The sequence below is a fragment of the Pagrus major genome, chromosome 19 (genome assembly GCF_040436345.1).
Source record: "Pagrus major chromosome 19, Pma_NU_1.0".
In the NCBI taxonomy this organism is placed as follows: Eukaryota; Metazoa; Chordata; class Actinopteri; order Spariformes; family Sparidae; genus Pagrus; species Pagrus major.
In genome coordinates, this window is record NC_133233.1 from 22,895,246 (window position 1) to 22,916,202 (window position 20,957).

Sequence of the window (20,957 nt, forward strand, 5' to 3'; positions counted from 1 at the left end):
CAAAAGCAGAAATTAGTCGATTATTTTAATAGTTATGGAAGCCCTAAAGGGCCATGCATTCGTACATTTTATTTCCTCCGTTTTCGAGTTAATTTCATTTGTTTTCTCGAGATCTCGAGTTATTATCTCGAAAAAACAACTGCCGGTTTCCCGAGATAACGGGATAATTTTCTCAAAATCTCGAGATAACAAAACTTTGTTTTCCCGAGATAACGATATACTTAATTCGAGATCTTGAGAAAACAAAACGATAGTGTAGTATATTAAATCATTGCAGGAAACATCATTCAGTGTAGCAATGTCAGAGGAGCAGGAGCATATCGATCACCGCGTCACATATCTTTTCAATCAAGGCCTGACACGGGCTGAAATAGCATTATGCCTTGCTACTACAGATAATATACACATTAGTGTGCGTAATCTAAAAAGACGGTTAGCAAGGCTTCAGCTATATCGGCGGCGCAATCTAAGTGAGCCTGATGTCGTCGTTAACTACATAGCTGACCAGCTACGAGGTCCCGGGCATCTCCATAATCTCAGGCCTATCATATCACAGTCATTATCTCGAGATCTCGAATTAATTATATCGTTATCTCTGGAAAACAAAGTTTCGTTCTCGAGATAAAAAAACAAAGTTTCTTTATCTCGAGAAAATTATCCCGTTATCTCGGGAAAACGGCAGTTGTTATTTCGAGATAATAACTCGGATGAATGAATGGAGGAAATAAAATGTGTGAATGCATGGCCCTTTGGGGCATCCGTAGCTATGCTCCTGCTCCTCTGACATTGCTACACTGAATGATGTTTCCTGCAATGACTTAATATACTACACTATCGTTTTGTTTTCTCAAGATCTCGAATTAATTATATCGTCATCTCGGGAAAACAAAGTTTCGTTAGCTCGAGATCTCGAGAAAATTATCCCGTTATCTCGGGAAAACGGCAGTTGTTATTTCGAGATAATAACTCGAGATCTCGAGAAAACAAATGAAATTAAGTCGTTATCACGGGAAAACGGAGGAAATAAAATGTATGAATGCATATACATATATATTAATTAAGTATGTTTCAAGTTTCCCTAAAAATCAAGTTTTACATTGAAGACTCTTTTAGGGATAGCAAGTTGCTAACAGATAAAATACTCGTCCCACTTTTAAACCTCAGAGTGGCTCCTCCTCCCCGGCACAGACGATCTGGGGCCTGACGTCACGCCACAGCGAGGGCAGGAATCCCACAATAGCATTCAGAGGATCTTTTTTTTTTTTTTCGAGGCAGCGCTGAGCTGGTGGCTGTTTCAATCAAAGGGAAGGCAGAGGGGAAGGGAGGCTCTGCGGAGAGATGTAAGATGGCAGAGCTACAAATGTTGTTAGAGGAAGAGATTCCTGCCGGCAAACGAGCGCTTGTGGAGAGTTACCAAAACCTGACGAGAGTAGCCGACTACTGCGAGAGCAACTATGTCCAGGTAGGAGAGTTTTAACCAGCCGCGTTGTGTTCAGGCTCCCTTTTGTCGCGGGATTGAATGGTTGTTGGGACAGGAAATGTGGATAAAGAAACTGGGCTCGGTTGTGAAATGTAGCTGTCCGCCACCAAAAAAAAAAAAAACACAACAACTTGGAGCTGTGATAACAGTTCGTTGTTTTACTCCAGAGGGGGATTTATCTGTTCGTGTATCACATTTATTCGGTTCACACAGAGGGTGTGTCTACTTTTTTTTTATTACTACACTGGGTCGCTTCAAAAAACTGCTCCCACTCTTGACTGCTCTCAGGGAGGCCTGTGTGTCTCACAGCAGCTCTCTGGTGAAGTTTTACCTGCTCGAAATTATTCATTTTAACACACAAGAAAGAAAGCTAACGCAGTTTATTCTCCTTTAAATGAGCAAAGCGGCGTACAGCGAGCGCGAAATTACAAGCAATATAGGAGTTCTTTGCATCCCATAAGGTCATTAAACGCACCATTTAATACCACAGAAACAGTTTAGACCCCCATTGGGATGCTGCAGGAATATTACAGTGGAGGTATATGGACTTGTAAGCACTCAGTGCTATTAAAGCAGATGCTGTAATGTCAGTGCGTGGCTTTTACTGCTGCTGCACGTTAGATAAGTTAAGAAAAGTCACATTAAATGCACGTAAGACAGCTTATTGTGAGACTTATGCAGGATGTAATGTTGTGTGGGACAGCTCAGCTTGGTTGTAGCTAGGCTGTGAGACAGATGGAGGAATGTAAAGCAATTGTTAGTTGGTCAATAAAGGTTGGAGGTATTGATTTTTCTCCCCCTGAACTTCTTCATGGGAACGGAGGTTGTTTTAATCTCATGTGGCCTGTATAGGGCTCCACATCTGTCTTCTTCCTCTTGATAAACTGGCTGATTCTGTGTTATAACCTCCTGTCTGACACAGTGGAGCTGAACTACTAAGCCTGCCTGCTTTAATATGGTGTCACAGTGACCACACTCTGCATTAATTTTAGTGCAGTTATAAATGCGGTAAGCCACCGCTGAGAGAGAGAGAGAGAAAAGAGTCCGAGCTTTGTCTGATTGAGTGACAGACAAACAAACGGTGGCGGTGAGAAAACATTTTTTCAGCAGGAAGACAACCCACCATATCTGCTACAGAGAGGGTGTGTCCGCTCCAGCTGTACTCCCCAAGGACTCCCTGTAATTTTGTTTTCTTCCTCGTCCTCGGATGATTTGGCACGGCGATGCACGGCTCTGAAGCTGTGTGCCAGTTAAAGCAGCTCTCAGGCCAACACTGCAGAACAACAGGGCGGTCATCTTTTAAAAGCCAAATGGGACTTTTTTTGGGGGGGGGGGGGCAGGTATTTGTCATGACAGTTCAGGTGAAATACTTGATCTGACTGTGGAGTTTCCTCGCTGTGGATTTTGTTTGCGACAGCCAGCTGTAACATGAGACGGAGGGAGAGGCATTGCAAACTGATTTCCCATGACAAATGAGATCTATAATAAAAGCAGAAGCAGTTTATATTAAGTTATGATGGGAATTTTCTTTACTTTCAAGTCCATTTTTAGCAGCGTCAAATAAGCAAGTTTTGAAGGCCAGTGTTAATATCTTAGCCTATCTGTTTTTGCAGATATTTAGTATTTAATACGCCATTTCCTACAGAAATATGAAGAATTTGTTGACTGTTTTGCAGATCTGGGTATTGAACCTTTACTGACAAACAGTTCTTTAGCACAGATTATTGTAAACTGTTCAGTACTGAAAGTTGATGTTGAATATCTGGTCAAAACTTTGGCTTCTTTTGGTTTACTTTGCTCTTATTATCTTGGCACTAGTTGGTTGATTTGAAATTATACTTAGCCCTTGTTTTAAGAGCCTAACCAATATATCAGTCAGCCGATATTGACCCACAGATATATCGGTATTGGCGTAAATGTTACTCGAATTGAAAACTCTATTACCAACCAGCATCAGTTGGTGGTCATCGGATGCCCGGTCTGATTTGTGTTCTTGTCTCACATCTTGTTCTGTATTCAGACAGTTCCTGATTTAACTCATCAATTTGCCATTTTTAGACTTGCGTGTATTCTTGTTTTTCGACGTTTCACTTTTTTTTTTAACAAAAACTTTGGCTTGTTCTGTTGGATGAAAATAGAAAAACCCAAAGGTCACTTTTTCTGATCAGCAACAAGTTTTAAAGTTAAAACAATAACCAGCCCTGGCTTTAAACGCCAATACTGATGCTATTTCATTGCCCATATTTGCCCTAATTTTGTCCAAAGCAACTCACAATTAAATTAAGGTGATATGAAGTGATAACTGATAATAAGAGATGTTTCTGCTGTTTGTGTCGGGGCTGTATGTCCGGTAAAGTTCTGGAGTTTGTTTTTTACATATGTGACCCTGCTTTGAACGCAACACAGAGGCTGTTTGTTACTTTCTACACCGTACATGTCTGTAATCGGGGTAAACAGGTGAGCTGTAACCATGGTAACAAGTACATGACAGGATAACACAAATTCAGGGCTTTAACTCACATTAACTGCGTCGGGCTCGAACGCCAAAACCAGAACATCTGTCGAGTTCAGGTCTGTTTTCGGTCCCGAGCATCAACCTAAACATGACCTGTGTTGTTTGAAATGTCAAGAATTTAGTGTTTCTTCCCCAAAGAGGCTCCAAAAATAGTATTTAATATCCTCACAGGACTAAACATCTCCACTGAGAAGCAGACTTAATGACACTTAAAGTGTCATTTTCATGTAGCTGTGGGTAAAGAGCACAGCGGGGATGCATGAAGTCGACAGCACTTGATGTAAAATTCGTCCTAACTTTAACTAAACCCTTTGAAAAGTTCAGTTCGGTGTGTTCAACCGATTTTTATAGCAGAGCACCTTGTTTAAAGCGCTGCCGTAAAAAGCAGGATTTTAAGCTTTTCGGCACACTCACTCTGTGTGAAGCGAGTGTCAGACCAACAGCGCACTTTTCATAAGCCCTCTCTGTCTGCTGGAGATAGAAACACACACACACACACACACAGAAAACTGTGCACAGAGAGCGCACATGTCAACATGCCTCAGCTTGAATCAGCTCGTCCTCTCAGCACTCCTCCCTCCACATTTCCATCTCTCTCCCTCTCTGTTCTCTCTCTCTCTGTTCTTGTCATGGAGGCTTTGCTGTTGTGGACTGTGGTGCAGCTCAGCAGGCTGAAGCAGATGGCGAATTCTCCGTTCAACCACGGACAAATCGCTGTCCCACTTTCCCCGACTTGATAGTGACTTTTGTTTCGTCCAAGGGAGTGGTTTTTGGACTGCGTGTCTAAATGTGTGTGGGTGTCTGTGGTATATGACACACTGACAGGTCAGAGTTATGTTTCCTGTTTGCTCCCTGGAAATTCCTCCTCTCCATGTCAGGAAGTGGCTTAATAATAGAGCCAGAAAATGACCTTTCACATTAAGATACGGCCACAGATATTATTCTGAGTAATCTGGCGTTTTATCTTTAAATGTTTTCCTGTTTTTGTGAGGTAGTTAAGGGGAGAGAAACAGCCAGTCTTGGAAGATATTTTTGCTCACTTTCTTTTTCTTTCTGGTCGATTGGAGTCGCCGCCGTGTTTGTTTAACCTCTGTGACAAGGACGCGTACTACACTGTATGCAAAGTGGGCCACCTGGCCATGTTGGCAGGACACACTCTGAGAGCTGCTGGCTCCTTTGTTAAATACAGCGACGCTACAAGTCAGGTTCTGTTAGCTGTGTTTGATATTCGCAGAACTGAAATGATTGATGGTAAATAAATCTGCAGATATTTTGAAAATGTATTAACAGTTTTATTTCTTTTTTCTTATTCCAGCATCTTCGTGTGAATGTTTGCAGCCTTTCTTTGTCATACAATAGCTTAGAGATGCGCGATATGTATTTTTAAAACCGATAATCGATAATTACCTGCTTCTCATGGCCGATACTGATGAAATTACTGATAATTTCACATTTTTGTATTTTAAAAAGAAGTTCCTAACCCAGGGCTCCAGACTAACTTTTTTTACTAGGAGCACAGTGGCCCCTAACTTAAAATTTTAGGGGCGCAAACAGAAAATTTAGGGGCGCACACTATAAATCGAATTGCAAAGTTTTCCTATCATTTTCACTGTATTACTGATAAATACTTTGACAATAAATGCATAAACTACAATCTTATAAACTTGTGCAATAGTTTTAATAACACAACAGTTATACAGCTTAAAAATACAAAATGAATATTTATGCTCTACTGACATCAACAGAACAAGTTGTAGACATAACTTGTGCATTAACACAAAGATCTACAAAAGATCGCCCCTTGGTGGGGGATAAGGTGCTTGTGTTGGCCAGCCCTTGTAATTAGGCCTCCTTGTACGTTGAGCCTGATTGAGCCACATGTCAACAGCCTCTTTGGCATCAAAATCATCGATGCTCGGTCCCTCCATACTAATTCTGATTAAGTCCTCAACAGTGTCCACATGAAGTGAGCCCCTGACATCTGACTTAATCCTCTTCTGGGAAGAGAATCCTCTCTCGCACACAGCAGAAGACACTGGGAGTGCAAGCATCATGTGTACAAGATGTAGGATGTTCTACAAAGAATAGAATAATAGTTTAGGTTTCAGTCGATCAAAAAGTCATATGCCAATTAAATTAATGAGAATATCATATTTACTTTGTAGTCGGAGCAGAACGGCATTTTGGTCAACATCATCCCCCACAGGGCATGGTATGACTTGTCCATGTAGTTGGTAACAATGAAAATTTTCATCGACTGATACTCCTCTCTTGCCAGCTTGGTATCACAGCCATTTCTGAAAATAGTGAAAGGAAAAACTTATCAAACTAAGTTTCTGTAGGATCAAGGTAAGTGTTTGAAATGCTGTTCTGTGTTATAATGTTTATATGTTGTCATGATCATTGATAAGAGCTACTAACCTTGTTAGGATGGGGGAGAAGTGGTCCAGCAGGAAGTCCAGCTCCTCTGCACCATAATCTGTCAGGAGATGTCTTTGTTCAGGCCAGGAATCGTGATTGAATATTTTGAATGACCTCACTGCCCTCGTTGTTGCTAATGAGGACCCTTCATCTATCAAAAAATACAAAGAGAAAGAGAGATTAAATGAAAAGAAAGATAGATGTGTCATAATGATATAAAATTGTACTGTGTTTTCACTTGCCAAGTAGACTGCTGAACCTCTGCTTCAGGTGCAGCACAGTGCACTCTACTGTTGCTTTTACTGCTTGTTGCAGCTGAGGTGTGCTTTCCATTGAGAGTCCATCTGCTCCCAGACCAGAGACTTCTCCTTTGATGGTGACCCCCTGCGTTAACACAAGATTCAACATTAAGAGAAATATTAAAAATAAATGAATAAATAAATCAAATCTAAAATAATATAAATACAATAACTGCTCACCTGATATTTGTACAAAGGGTGAGCCTCACCATCACTCTCTTGTTGTCTTCTCTGGGCCTGAAGGTCTGCCAGTAATTCTGCTAGCCTACCACCTGGCTTGCATCTCACTGACATGGCCTCAACAGTTGCAATAAGATTCTGAATCCCATTCACAGCCTGTAAAATATTTTCCATTGACATATGAAAAACTATATATGACGAGAGCTATTTGTAATGTGTACTCTTGTATTTAACAAGGTTGGACAATATTCTTATTAACATCTCAACATTACCTGAGGCAAAATGACATCATTTCTTTGGAGAAGAAGGCTGAATTTGCTAATGGCCTCAAACAAGTCAGCCAAGAAGTGAAAGAAACCCACAAAGGCCCCATCTTCCATCATCTTCTTGACCTGCAAGACATAAGTAATCAATATCAGTAATTTGTATATATCTATCACAAATATGAAATCATTTTGAAAATATATACAGACCTTCCTTGCTCTCCCAGCAATGTCAGCATTGGTTGATGATGCAGTCAAATGTTCCATGTGGAAGTAAACTGCTGTGAACTGGCCAGGATTCTGCAGGTTTCTGTCCTTTCCTCCAGGTCTCAGTAGGGTTTGCAGGGCACGGTTTACATGTGCAAGCCAGCGTGTCCCACTGACACTACCTGGTACATTGACATGCACACCCAGCTCCTCTCCAAGTGCTCGCAGTTCTCTCATAGACTTGCTGCTGTAGTGGTAGGTTTTCCAAACCATGTTGAGGAGACTGTAGACATGATCCACCATGGGAATTTTCCTTTGCACTGACAGCATTGCCAGCTCCAGCCTACAATTAAATTAAAATTAATTTGACTTAAATTTAAACATACATAATTTCTTAATAGCCTATCTTTAGCCTGATGGTTCACCTGACCTACCTATGTGGCATGCAATGAAATGGGACAATAAAAGCCCCTGCCTCAGCTTGGAGAAGGGCTATTACACCTCCTTTATGCCCAAGATTGACAGCTGCGCCGTCAGCTCCCATGGCAACTGTCTTGTCTAACCACCCTGTCTCTGTCCCTAGTTTCTTGAAGGCCTCTTTGGTGGCATCATATACACCTTAAAATGAAATCACATATTGTGCACAATTATTTATGTGTTAGTCCTACCACCAGCCTAACAGCTTAATCATTATGGTGCCTGTTTGCCTTCATGAACTGCAAAACATTCACAACAGAGAAATCTTCAGAAGTTACTGTATTGAGTTTAAACATAATTTGAGAGAAAACATACCTTGAGCATGTGCATGTTGCACTTCGATGTGGCCAATCAAAACATTTGTTGGTTTCCCTTGTTGCAGGATCCTGGCATATATGATTTCACACTCTTTTGTTGACTTATCTGTGTCCCCATCAATCATGATTGACAGATACGGAGCGTCCTTAATCTTCTCGTACGTCTTCCGTTTCAGTGTATCTGCGATGATGCCAACAAACTGTGCGCATGCTGTGTCGTTATTGTATGTTGCGTTTAGTTTTACACCATTTTTCCTTTGTAGATCAAGTTGGCCTTTAAATTTCGTAAAAGGCAGTTCTTCTTTGGCAATGAAATATGCCGTGTTAAACTTCATTAGCAATTCGGCCTCCTCGGTGCACTGGTTAGCAGCCTCTTGTCTTCTAAATGCCACTGGGAGTGGAGCTGCACTTTCACTGCACAGGTCGCGGCACATTTTATGTTTCTGACTGGCGTTGTGTTTGATCAGCGTGTCGTGTTTTAATTGTGTAGTGCCCGTCTTATCAGCAAATTTTGTGTTCCCCGCATGTTGTGGGTATCGACAGCAGAATTTGCAGTTCATTGAATTGGTCTCCCTGAAATACCTCAGCCAGGTGAACTCGCGCAGCCACTCATCACGAAAGCTGAATTTCCTGCCTTTTTTCGCCACGACCGTTTCCTCACAATCTGAGTCGGACTCATTCTCGGGATTTGTCTCTGTCTCTTGTCTTCTATCATTAGGTTTAGGAAGAAAGTACGAACTAATAGTCCGCTTCGCCATTGTCCATTGTTTGTAGGAGACACCGCTATGTGAAATCTGTGGATTCGCGCGATAACCCCCAAAACCCGCGTCTTTTCACACATTAGCCTATCACAGTGGTCATCACCCCCCCCCCCCCCCCCCGCCGCCGCCGCCGTTCTCACACACATTGGCCAGCCTTCTTCTTCTTCTGTTTTCGTCTCTTTTCTTCTTCTTCTGGAGTTAATGTCGGTTGGCAAACCAGTCATTCAGGCCTTACCTTTAACTATAGTGGGCTGAAGTGTAGAACAAGTTTGTCAGCAACAAAAATATTTAATAACAAAACAAAAAAAAACCCAGCAAATTTACTGGTCGCGCATGCGCGAGTAGATGAAAAATTTACTCGCACTGTGTCTAATTTTAGGCGCAAAATGCGACCATTTGGTCGCAGTCTGGAGCCCTGTCCTAACCTGTAGTTTATGCACACCTGAGGGTCGGAAAGGCTAAGATGTAGTGAGCATAGACGGATGATTTAATACATCATCGCTCTAATAAAAAGTTGCAGCTCTAGCTCTGTAAAAGCACAAAGCACAGTAGATATTCAATGACATAAATCATAATTTTGTTACTTTGCACTTTCATTTCTTTCATTTTATTTCTGTATCAGTCAATCTCGTAATTTATTGACTGTCGATAAAATGTCAAATTTTTTTTAATATCAGTTTGTATAATATCAGAATGTCTGTTTGTTGTTTTTAATGACAAATTACTTGTATTTTCATTAAATACCTTTTTCGTATGAGGATTTTGTATTCTACTTTCATATATGTGACAAGCACGTATTTGTAATCTGTAACAAGACACTTCCTGTTGGATTAGTGCCCATCTCTGATTGTCAGTTAATACAATTTAATCGGTTAAATTCTTAACACTGATGAATAGATTATAAGATTAATCATTAACATCCGGTGTTGGCAACTACCTTCTTTCAGTTAATGATCGTGTAATCTGTAAAATGTCAACTTCAAATCAATTAATCAATAAATTGACCAGTAGTTTCTGGCCTAGAATACTTAATACGGTTTTATTGCAATAAGGTTCAATAATGCTGTTTTAAGACGCCATCAAACACTCATGTGGGGCTGAAACAATGGAAGAAGTTACCATCACCCATTCATGTATTCATTTCACTTCCAAAAAAGTAATAATACATATTATATCAGCATGTTATTACAGGGTTTCCCTACCTTTATAAGGCTCAGTCGCAGCACCCCAAGCCTTTTTGGGCACCTCCGAAGTCAAATTAATGTAAAAATGAATGTGGACAGCATCAAAACTAAAAGACATTTCCCAGATCTAATGGTTTTAGTTGCAACATTTTTTATTAAGCTTTTTGGGTTTCGTTTATTCTTTATCTTCTCCAGCATTTCCAAGTGTTTGTACACAGATATATTAATTAATGATCCAAAACCATGTCAAAGTCCTTATTTTTTTACTATAAAACATCTTCCACAAACCAAGGGAAGAGACTTGAATAATTTAAGACGTATACAAAACATGTTGCTAATACATTTCCATGAAATTGATTGTACTGTCATTACCAGGAAGGGATGGAGAATAAAGGTTGAGTAAACAGCATACAGTAAGATCAAAAAGGGAAATGGAAGTAAAATGTGTGGCAAACCAAGAGGTCATAAGCCAGATCAGGACCAGTGTTGCAAGCTCGGGGCATGTGACTTCGCCTGCTGAGCCAGCATGATGCCCACTCCGGCTCGGACTGTTCCCAAATGAGCAGTTTTGAAATGTCATGTTGTAAATAGCAGGTAGCATGTCAGAGGAGAAAGGAGAGACGGTCATATAACCTTGGTGTACCTGTCCTCTGCTGCAGGACGAGTGATGTGGGTTTCTCTCCTGGAAGCGAGCAGGTGGCAGATATATTTTTTTAACACAGTTCTGTCTCTCTGGGTTACTCCGAGTCCTCATTTCCTGTCCTTCTTTCCTCGACTTTCTCTCCGCGGAGTGGCCTGGTTTTTCTCCCAGCATGGAGAGGCCTGGCGGCTCTCAGCCTACCAGCCGGGCCCATTCATCCTTTTGACCACCTGTCACTCCTCCCCCTCAGTCGACCGGGGTTGGTTTGGTCCAGACTGATCTTTTCCATTCTGGTTAGAGTGGAGAAGTTTCATACTGACATCATTGTTTCAGACTTTTTAAATACTGTCTGCTTGTGGTCGATTCATACACAATTTCTCCAAAGTCACCTTTTTATGGAAAAGAGCTCCTCTGAAAAACAGTTTAATGTTTGTGTATGGTATTTTGTTCTCAGGTAGGGAATAGTGACTTTCTGCCTGGATGAACCAATTAACAAGTCACTCAAGAAAGGTTAATGAGTTTCCTCCATGTGCAGAAACTCTCCTTTGTGTCTCTTCCCTGACATACTGAAGGAATTTTTAATTGTGCGCTGGCAGTTCTTCAAGGTCAGGTAGACCTTATGGCCTTTCAGTCAGCCTCCATCTGCCCCGGTGTAGGAGGAGGAATTATGAATTCACGCAGCGTACCGCTGAGTTTTTATAAAGAGCCAAGACTTCGCTCAAGGAAGGTTTGAAGTTGTTAAGATGCTGGGTTTTCTTTATGCCCGACACGTTCCAGAGTCACTTTCAGTAACCATGTCTGTCTCCTCAGGTGGTTGTGTTGGTTTTTCACTTTTTATATTAAAAGGTGTAGATGGTTACTCTTCATTCTGAGATAGCTTGTTGATGAGATCTCTGTCATTTTATTAAAATCAATATGTTTTTCAGCTCTTTCTTGGATTAATCTTTTAAGTAGAACTACCCCCTTTCGCTCAGGTCCTTGTTATCATTCAGATGTTTGTTCCAACATCTGCAACATAAAAAGGGAAATTCTTGTATTTGTCGACCTTGATGCTATTCTCGGTCGGTCTCACACCTCCAGACATACCATTTATATTGTCCAGATGTGTGAAATGTGGATTCTGGGGGAATGATGTTTATCGGGGCTAGAAGAATGAGCACAAACATTAATCATAAGAGATATGAGTTCTTGTAATGAGACTTTTTTACAAAAGAAAATCCAATGGAAAACTCGGTTGTCTTCGAGTCTCACCAAAATGAACACAGACAGCAGTCCTCTAGAAATCCCTGTAACTGTTGTGGCAGTCTGAATTAGAGCTGTCATTCAAAGTCGCATTTGAAATTAGTAAAGATTGAATATTCAATGTGAATTTGTATTTGAAATTGAAATTCACTGTGTTTTAAGTGGAACAGCAGGGGGGCGTTCCCAAAATAAGCTGTCCATCTGACCTGTTGCATGCCCTTGAAGTCAACTAGGATATTGTTGGTATCTTCGCCAACACAAATTGGGATAACTAGTATGCCGTGCTGAAGGGACAATCATGATACCAGACTATCAGACTACATTTGTCGATAAATGTAAGGCTGTTTGCTGCTTTTAAAAGAGCCAACTTCCTTATGGTAATGCTACCGTGATATCAAGTCCTAAGTCACCTGTCAGCTTCTCGCTCAGGTGAGGTAGCAAAGGCACCGTGAATGAACTGAAGATCTAGAACATGGTTTAGCATTTGGCTGTGTGGATGCTTTTGATTTAGTTCAAACAAAATAAATGTGTTATGTGTTCGAATTAGATCTTTTGGAAAAGGGACTTGCCTCAAAACCCCACCACAGTTACCATAATCGGTATTGTTCTTGTTACTGAGAAGTCGCATTTGTCTGTGGTTAGTAACATGTGACCGTGGCCAGTAGTCACAATGAACAATAAAAAAGGGAATAACAATTTCTCTGTAATGACTGTATAATGACCTTTGTTCTTTTCATTTGTCACGTCTGATCAGATTTATGTAATCAAAATGCAGTTGTATAAAGTCAAAGGAAACATACTCAATACTTGTCACATCATTTAAACCAGAAGGTATCACTAGATAATGTATTGCAACTGGTTTTACCGTCCAGCTATTTTGTAATCTATCACTGTAGGAACTTAATGGCCAGGAAATAGCTTGAGTAACACTCCGCCAGATCCTAAACATGTCTTTCATGTAATCTCACATCCATTGGCTTCAGCTTATTCCCACTCAGCTGCTGGATGTCAGACAGCCTCATCAATACAACGTCCCACAGAGCACCGGCTCTCAGCTGTCTCACTTATCCGCACCCTGTCCAGTCTGCAGTAATCGTTGATCGATACATCACACGCAGCAAAGTGCCATGTGAGCGCTACGAACTTCCTGTTGGATTAACAGTCATTCTGCTCTACCCCTCCAGCTGAGGTGTTGGGAGTTTGTCAAAGAACTGCTTCTTTATAGAAAAATAAACCCTCTGCGGTTCTGTTAAATGTTTGTTTTTCTGTTCCTCCTTGCGTCTCTGACACTTGCAAGTTCTCAGGCAACACTTGAGAGTTTGAAGATGTATGACATGGTGCTGAATTCCAAACATTCCTGTTAGTTTTTTGTTTTTTTCGTTCCGAGAGCATTTCCCCTCCGGACATGTGGGAGCATGGAAACGCAAATGTGCTTGTCAGCTGTGCAAATCCACAGGCAGGCAGATTGCACAGTAGAAACACTGTTCAGTGTTGTTTTACTGCTGAATGTCCGTACATGTTTGAACATTTAGTGCAGTACAAACAGATGAAGGTAGTCAGTGAAGTTTGTGTCCTGTTGAGTGAATACCCCTCAAGAGCTGCAGCGATTAGTCGATTAGATGATTCATTGATTAGTTGATAATTAATCGAAGTATTATAAAATCGTGATATGGACAGGTGAATTAAAATTTAAAATGATCATTCTCACAAACTGAAAGTCACATCGCAATTGCAATATCTGTCGATTGTATGTTCATATGATCATTTCACCATACTGTGCAGCCCTAGTTGATCAACATTGATAATCTATTCATCGTTTCAGTCGTTTTTCAAGTAAACAATTCAAACATTTGCTACTTTCAGCTTCTTCAATATGAAGAATTTGCTGCTTTTCTCATTTATGATAATAACCAAAGAGTCCTTGGGTTTTGGACTGTTGGTTGGGTGAAAGAAGCAATGTGAAGACATCGCTTCAGGCTCTGGGAGATTGTAATGAGGATTTTTCACATTTTTGACATTACCAAAGCCAAACGATTAATTTATTATTCTTGAAATAAAATTAGCAGAATAATCAATGAAGAAAACAGTCTTTGGTTGCAGCCTTAAACCTCTCACGAGTTTTGTTTTTCGCTCACTTCCCTAGATCCTCTGAGTCATGTCAGGGAGTCAGGAGGAATACTCATTTTGTCCATTTTCTACTTATGCTCAGGCTTTCTGGGTGGAGGGTGAACAGTTTCAGTCCTCAGGGAGGAAGTGCGGATGTTTCCTTCCTACTGTGTCAGTGCAGCCGGCGGGGCCCTGACTGGCACTGAAGCAATGCGCCACCTTGTTTCTTGTACTTGGGTGGCGGTTGTCGGCCGTTATCTTACCCGACTGGATTGGCGGCGTAGTGAAATTGAAGTATTCAAGCAACAAATCCATTCTTGTGACTGCCACTCCCTTCTCCCTGCTAAATTTATCAGCCCACACACATGAGATTTTGGAGAGTTCCTAACTTTTTTATCACAAACTTTGCTTCACTGGGTCTGTATTTTTTGCTCTATTCAAGCAGTTGTTTGATTATCTAGCTTGCCTCAGCTCCGAGCTATAATTTCATTGTGCGTACACACATCTTGCATTCCTCCGTACTCCCTTTAAAAACCCGGCTGAGGTGCTGACAGCCTGTCTTCTACTGCCTGGATATTCTGCACTCTCTTTCAGTCATTACTCAGCTTAGAAATATGAGATAAAGAGCCCCAGGAGCGCTAAAGCTCTCTGGGAGCTCACCTCATTCTCCCGCTGAGGTTTTGTACTCTCAGCTCACCGGTGCTGTTATTTACCTTACTGAGCAAGCACACAATTTGTTCCTTTCCTGGGCGAATGTCTCCAGCGCTGTTTGATTTTTGAATATCTGCTGTACCCCTGCTGGATTCTCCCCAAAGATGGATGTAATAGGGAGTAAACAATCTTGGGTAATTGGACAACAAGTCTGGTTAGTGTTTAGGATTTGTAGACGGCCGACCTCTGATGCGTGAACAAGTGAAAGGACGAGGGAGGGCTTTAACAAGAGCAGACGGCTCTCAGATGCCGCCAGTGGCGATGCAATCAAGTGTCGCATCTGTCCTCCCAACGCCCACCGCTGACCTCACATCGCGGCTCTGGCAGCTAATGCAGCTCAGATCGGTTTATCCAGAAACACGAAGAAGCTTTTTTCACCGTACAGCATGTTTTCCAACACGCGGACTCTCTTGCAGTTCATCAGCCTCTGTTTTAGAAAGTATTTCAGTGCAACTGACCGCAAACATGAGCTCTGGACTTGAAGAAGAATTACAGTTGTATGATTACCACGAGGCCAAAGATTTAACCTCGTGTAAACCAAGCGAGGAATTGACGAATTGATCTGATGACATTGTAGTTGTGGTCACTGTGTCACTGGGGGAGGAAATAACTGAGTAACTGTAGTAGGGGGGGATGACTGTTAGTAGTCATTGGAGAACTTATTTTAAGGCTTCATTTTTAATTTGAAACGGATGCACTTTAGTCATCTTGTGCTGTTTCGTCTTGAAGTTAGTGAGAGACATTTCTTTTTATTCGGATCCTGTCATTGAATTCTTTTCCTTCAGCTTGTATGAAAACCACACACTGTCTCTTTCTTGATCTTCATCTCTTACTCGGAGGATAAAGCGAGCATTCATGCAGACTACATGATCAACTTAAAGAGCATGAAAGTGGATTGGACACATCTTAAAAATCAACTGCAGCCATTGAAACACACAGGACAAACAGCGTCACATGATGTTCTTTGGATTGAAACGAAGACTATAGCTTGAATGAAAGTTTGTAAGAGATGCAGGATGTAAATTTGTATTTCTTTATCTATTTGCATCACAGATCAGCATTTGTGCACTGAAGCATCAATGGTGCTGTTTGTCTATGCACTACAGCTGCAAGAGTAAGAAGTGAAATACGCAGTTTTCTTATTATTGCAATTACAACAGCAAATCAATGCAGGATGTAACTTTATTTTTCTGTAGCTGTAGCATCAGTGATGCTGTTTGTCTGAGCTCTGTAGCTGCAAGATATCAACTAAACCGAGTTAAAGGGTACACCAGCAATTTAGTATTGCACTTTAATTAAATTGAAAAACGAAATAGAAGCAGCAGAGGCCAGGATATCCGGATTTAAAGTCCCTAGAATGAGTAAAGGATCAAAAGATTTCAGATTCATGTATTAATCATCCTACAACACAGGGTTGTACAACAAAATGTAAGTTGTAGTCCCCCTGTGCTACTCCAGAAAAACAATTTTTTGTGCGGGGGATGAGTTGAGGAGTCTCGCAGCCTGAGGAAAGATTTTCTAGTTTGGTGGAACGGCCAGAGGCAGCAGGGCGAGCCTTGAGTCCTACATTTCCAAGAATGCAACTTTTTTTAGTAGACCCTTGGTGCCTGATAATAAACACCCACATCTTTCATACTCCACACTCATACTTTGTTGCGCAGACTTTCCTTTTATATACTGTATATATAAAATTGTAAGCCAAAACCTGAGATACCCCTGATGACATGTTCAGTATTATTTTCTCAGAATTTGGAAAGCTCCCTCCAGAGCCACAGGAGATGATATACAGCTGTGTTTACAGGCTGTAAACACAATACAATGACCCTTTACTGCAAACCAGGAAAAGATGACACATACAGTATGGCATTTCACAATAAAATGATATCCAAAAAAACAATATACAGTATATTGTCATATCACGATATATTGTATATATATTAAGTAAACTGAATTCATGTGTAAAAAGGGTGGAAGGCCACTTTTAATTGTGCAGTTTTTCAGTGCAGTCTTAATATTGCAGTTGCTATTTGCATTGCAAATCACAGCAAAAAGCTGTTGCTTTACATATCACAGTTGAACATTTGTGTTAGGTGGCTGCGGCATCAATGCTGCTGTTTGTCAATGCTGAGTTAAAGAGGTACACTGGAAATTCAGAATTGCATTTTCATGTAATTGTGGGCCTTTGAAGAAACAGAATGATTGAAATTAAAGCAGCAGAGGCCAAGATGCCCTGCAATTATTATTCCCTTGTATGCGTCAAGAATAAAAAAATCTTACATTTGTTGAGTGCAGTATCTTAAGTAGACCCTGCATAGTACTCATGATAATTAAACTTAACTTCATGTGTAAAACGGCTGGAATGCCCCAGTTTCTCAATATTACAGTCGATATTTGCATTGCAAATCAAAGCGAATAACTATATTTTTTCAGTTTTTTTTTTTTTAAATTCTAGGACTCTGCAGTAGAAATTAAATTCTCCTGCTGAGAATTCTCGTAGCTTGAACAATCATCTCTTGCAGCTTGATATGTAGGCCAGCAGTTCTGTACAGGCAAGCATATGTTGTTCATTAATCTGTTTGAAATCTCTTGTCCCTATACAGCAAAAGCCCATCTTGCAATTTAGAAACTGCTGTCGTGAATATAAAGTTGTTTGTATGTTTTTGTTGTTCCGTGAATTTCCACCGCAGCTGCTGCTCCATCCACCGCGCTGTATATTGCAGCGTCAGTTAGTAGTAGGTGTCTGTGTGTGCACATGAATGACTTACATGCCTTCAACAGATGGCCTTTTGCTCCGAGCCCTCAGGAGGAATCTCTCCTCCTTCCCTGGGCTGTTATCTCACAGCACATCTGCTGCTCTGATCCCCGCTAAAAAGAAACGCCACTAACGCTGTCACCTCCTCACCCGGCCGAGGCTAACCGGCAAGGCAGCTCTCCAGGTTGGGAGCTTTTAGCCGTACGGATTGCCTCTGGATTAGTTACGCACTGCCACGGGGAATCAGTAATGAGAGCGACATGGTTGTTTTCATTATGTCCGGCCATCCTCTCATGACCAAATGTTACCTTTTTTTCAGTTTTGCCCCTAACCACAACTACCAGTAATTATCTCCTTCGCCACTACCATGATCACCTACCCCCTGCTAAGGCAGCCTGTTATCACAGCACAGTGTTGCCCCTCCAGGCGGTGCTCTTTGGACTCAACTTTATGAGTGAGCGCTGTTAGGAAGATCCCACAGAGATCAAACATGATGGCTCAGTTTGGAGCTCGACTCTTTGCCTCAGCCTGTTTGATGTGAATGTGTGATTAGCACAGTTTGTCTGGTTTAGCCACTTTTTATACCTCTGGAGCTGTCAGTCAGCTTTTGTATCAAAGCACTTGTCCATGCATAGAAAAAAATCCTACATAGCCAGTTTTTTAATGCTATTGAATTACTTCCCAGCAGGTGAGAGTGGTGCCACCATGGAGGTTCTTGACTTTAACACAATAGTTAACGAATGCTACAACCAGGCAGAAAAAGAGAAGAAATACAGCAGCTGTATCCTTAGTTTGCCACGTAGCATTGTGAGTTATACCTTGTGACAACTCTGTCACTGGCTAGTTAGCCCACTAACCAGCCAGCAGCCTAATGCTAATGAGACTCATTGTCTGCATGCTCAAAAAGCGTGAAGTATTCCTGGAAATCTAATGCTAGCTTCTACTAAACACATTAAAAAATACTTCCCAAAACTTCTGTACCATCCAGTTACCAACTGTAAATATTAAAAGGAGCCTCCCTAAGTAGCTACATTAGCTTGCTTTTTTGCAGAAAACGTTAGCTGTAGCCTGCTTTCACTTCACACGATTTACACTAATATTTTTGCCAAAATATGGCTAAATACACAGATTTTTGTTGTCGCTAGTGCGGTTAGCTGTTAGCTTTTGCCATTTGTGATCAAGCAGACATAGTTAAATGCTGCAAACATGAGCAGTTTAATGTCCTAGTGACATACACATTCAGCCATACACACACACACACACACACACACACACACACACACACACACACACACACACACATATACATATATATATATATATATATATATATATATATATATATCTATATATCTATATATCTAATCTATATATATATATATATATATATATATATATATATATATATATATATATATATATATGAGTTAAAAAATGCTGTTCGCTGTTTACACTCGGGTTAAAAAATGCTGTTCGCTGTTTACACTCGGTTCTCACAGCTTCCAATATGGCTGCCGTGGGATCAGTTACATCATCTCAAATCCCTCCAGAGAGAGTATGGTATCTGGGGAATGAAGGGGAGGGGGTTCTAGGCTGCGCTATTGGCCCGAATCCACCACAAACCTGACCTGAATATGGGGCTCGGTGATGGATGCCAATGTTGTGTGACATTAACAGTAACTGGGTTCCTCTTCCATCTTTTTCTCATCTGTTTTTTTTTCTCTTCCTCTCTTTAATCCCTTTCCGTGCTCAGGCCCAGGACAAGAGGAAAGCTCTGGAGGAGACCAAAGCCTATACCACCCAGTCCCTGGCCAGCGTGGCCTACCAGATCAATGCCTTAGCCAACAATGTACTCCAGCTGCTGGACATCCAGGCCTCGCAGCTGCGGCGCATGGAGTCGTCCATCAACCACATCTCCCAGGTCAGAAATACACAGATACACACACATTGACACCACAAACCGTACAGCTGTGAAGAATGGTACCCCACATTTCCCACTTCTCTTCTCACTTTCACACTGACGCTGTTATTTTCAAACACAGAACGGGGTCTCTGTCTTGTCCATGGTTCCTTTTTATTAGTTTGTCAGTCTTGTCCAAGTGTCTGACTGGCTGTGTGTTTAGATAATGACTAGTGGTCTGTTTGTCTTTCTGTTAACATTGCAAAACACACAGTCAATCTGACTCGTAAAGTCTGCATCTATTAGTCTGCAGTTCAAATGACTAAGCAGCCCTAACACACATGGGGGCATACCAGTAGTAATATCTAATGTCTTGTCACACATATCACCAATACTGTGCATGCAGGTAATCTTTTCAAACCTGTCTATTTTAGTTTCTTCTTTTTTGACCCGCAAATGCCACACATTTTAGCAATAAGAAACCTATGCACACCTTTAGTTAATTGTGAACTGGTGTTCTCACAATACTGAAATCCCTGACTTGGATACAATACCTTGAACCCCAGGCATGCCTTGGTTTGGCTCTGTTTGGCTTGGGGCTTGAGGAGTTGTAGCATTTATTCACCGACATACAGCCTGAAGTGTACACACACTGCACTGTTACGTTCAAAGCTATACCGTGATTGAGGTATTGAGATTGAGTCCCAGGTTATTCTGTTCCAAACCGACAGCGAGTGACGTCAACATGATGGCTTTTGATGGCAAAAAGGGATAGATCTCAAGGGGTGGCTGGTCTTGCAGTAAACTGGCAGAAACCCTGATGTGTGTGCGTCAACATGCTGTCTGTCGGAGAGAAGGGAGAGTGAGAAAGCCTTGAAATGGTTTCAAATATTCATAATCGAGATCAACACACTGTCCTTTTATTGCAGATTTCAGTCCTCAGATTTAAGTTTTACCTGGTGAAGGTCTTTAGGACTGAATCGTTGTTTCTCCAATAAAAGTTTTTAGCAAGTAGAAGGACAGTGTGCGGGAGCTCTCTCTTCTCTTTCTAAGTTTTGAAGTTGAGAACAGCTCACTAACAGAGGGCTAAATGATCGTCAGAGATTTTGCCACACCCTTTATACACAGGCAGCTAACTCTCTAAATACCTGGTTGCATATGGTCATTGTGGGGAAAAGTTTTGAATTAAAGAGCAGGACTGTATAGAAATATACAATTTTTATTATATCACAATTGCTATTACGATACAAACATATACTGTGATAAAGAATTTCATACATATGGCTCAGTTGAGTTTTTCCTGACCTAACCTTATCCGTTTGATAGCATGCTGCCATGTGCAGGTAAATCCAGCCGCTCATCCAATGAAGGCATTAAGAGCTCAGACAAATCAAACAGAGAGCACCAGCCATGTGGCATCACATAGATTAGAACTGGTAGGCATTCACCTAACCTGGAACAATTATAACCCCACCGTGGTTGAAGCAGAAAACATTCTTTAG

General features: G+C 41.2%; 1 protein-coding gene and 1 long non-coding RNA gene across 6 annotated transcripts in view; one reads left to right on the forward strand and one right to left on the reverse strand.

The window, feature by feature from the left end:
* Positions 1 to 1,251: 1,251 nt before the first annotated feature.
* abi1a (abl-interactor 1a) overlaps positions 1,252 to 20,957 on the forward strand; it is a 57,987-nt gene continuing 38,281 nt past the window's right edge. For 3 of the 5 annotated variants that reach the window (XM_073488123.1, XM_073488126.1, XM_073488124.1), the window contains exons 1-2: positions 1,269 to 1,462; positions 19,309 to 19,476. In XM_073488123.1, the coding sequence (XP_073344224.1) occupies positions 1,346 to 1,462; positions 19,309 to 19,476 (285 nt within the window). In that variant the 5' untranslated portion in view covers positions 1,269 to 1,345. Of the gene's footprint in view, positions 1,463 to 19,308; positions 19,477 to 20,957 lie in introns of all 5 variants that reach the window. The other 2 variants (XM_073488125.1, XM_073488122.1) reach the window with 2 other exon arrangements.
* On the reverse strand, positions 5,729 to 6,691 carry LOC141014171 (uncharacterized). Its single transcript, XR_012180471.1, has 3 exons — positions 6,417 to 6,691; positions 6,154 to 6,292; positions 5,729 to 6,070 (listed from the first exon to the last, which is right to left on the reverse strand). It is a non-coding gene; the product is annotated as an uncharacterized lncRNA (long non-coding RNA).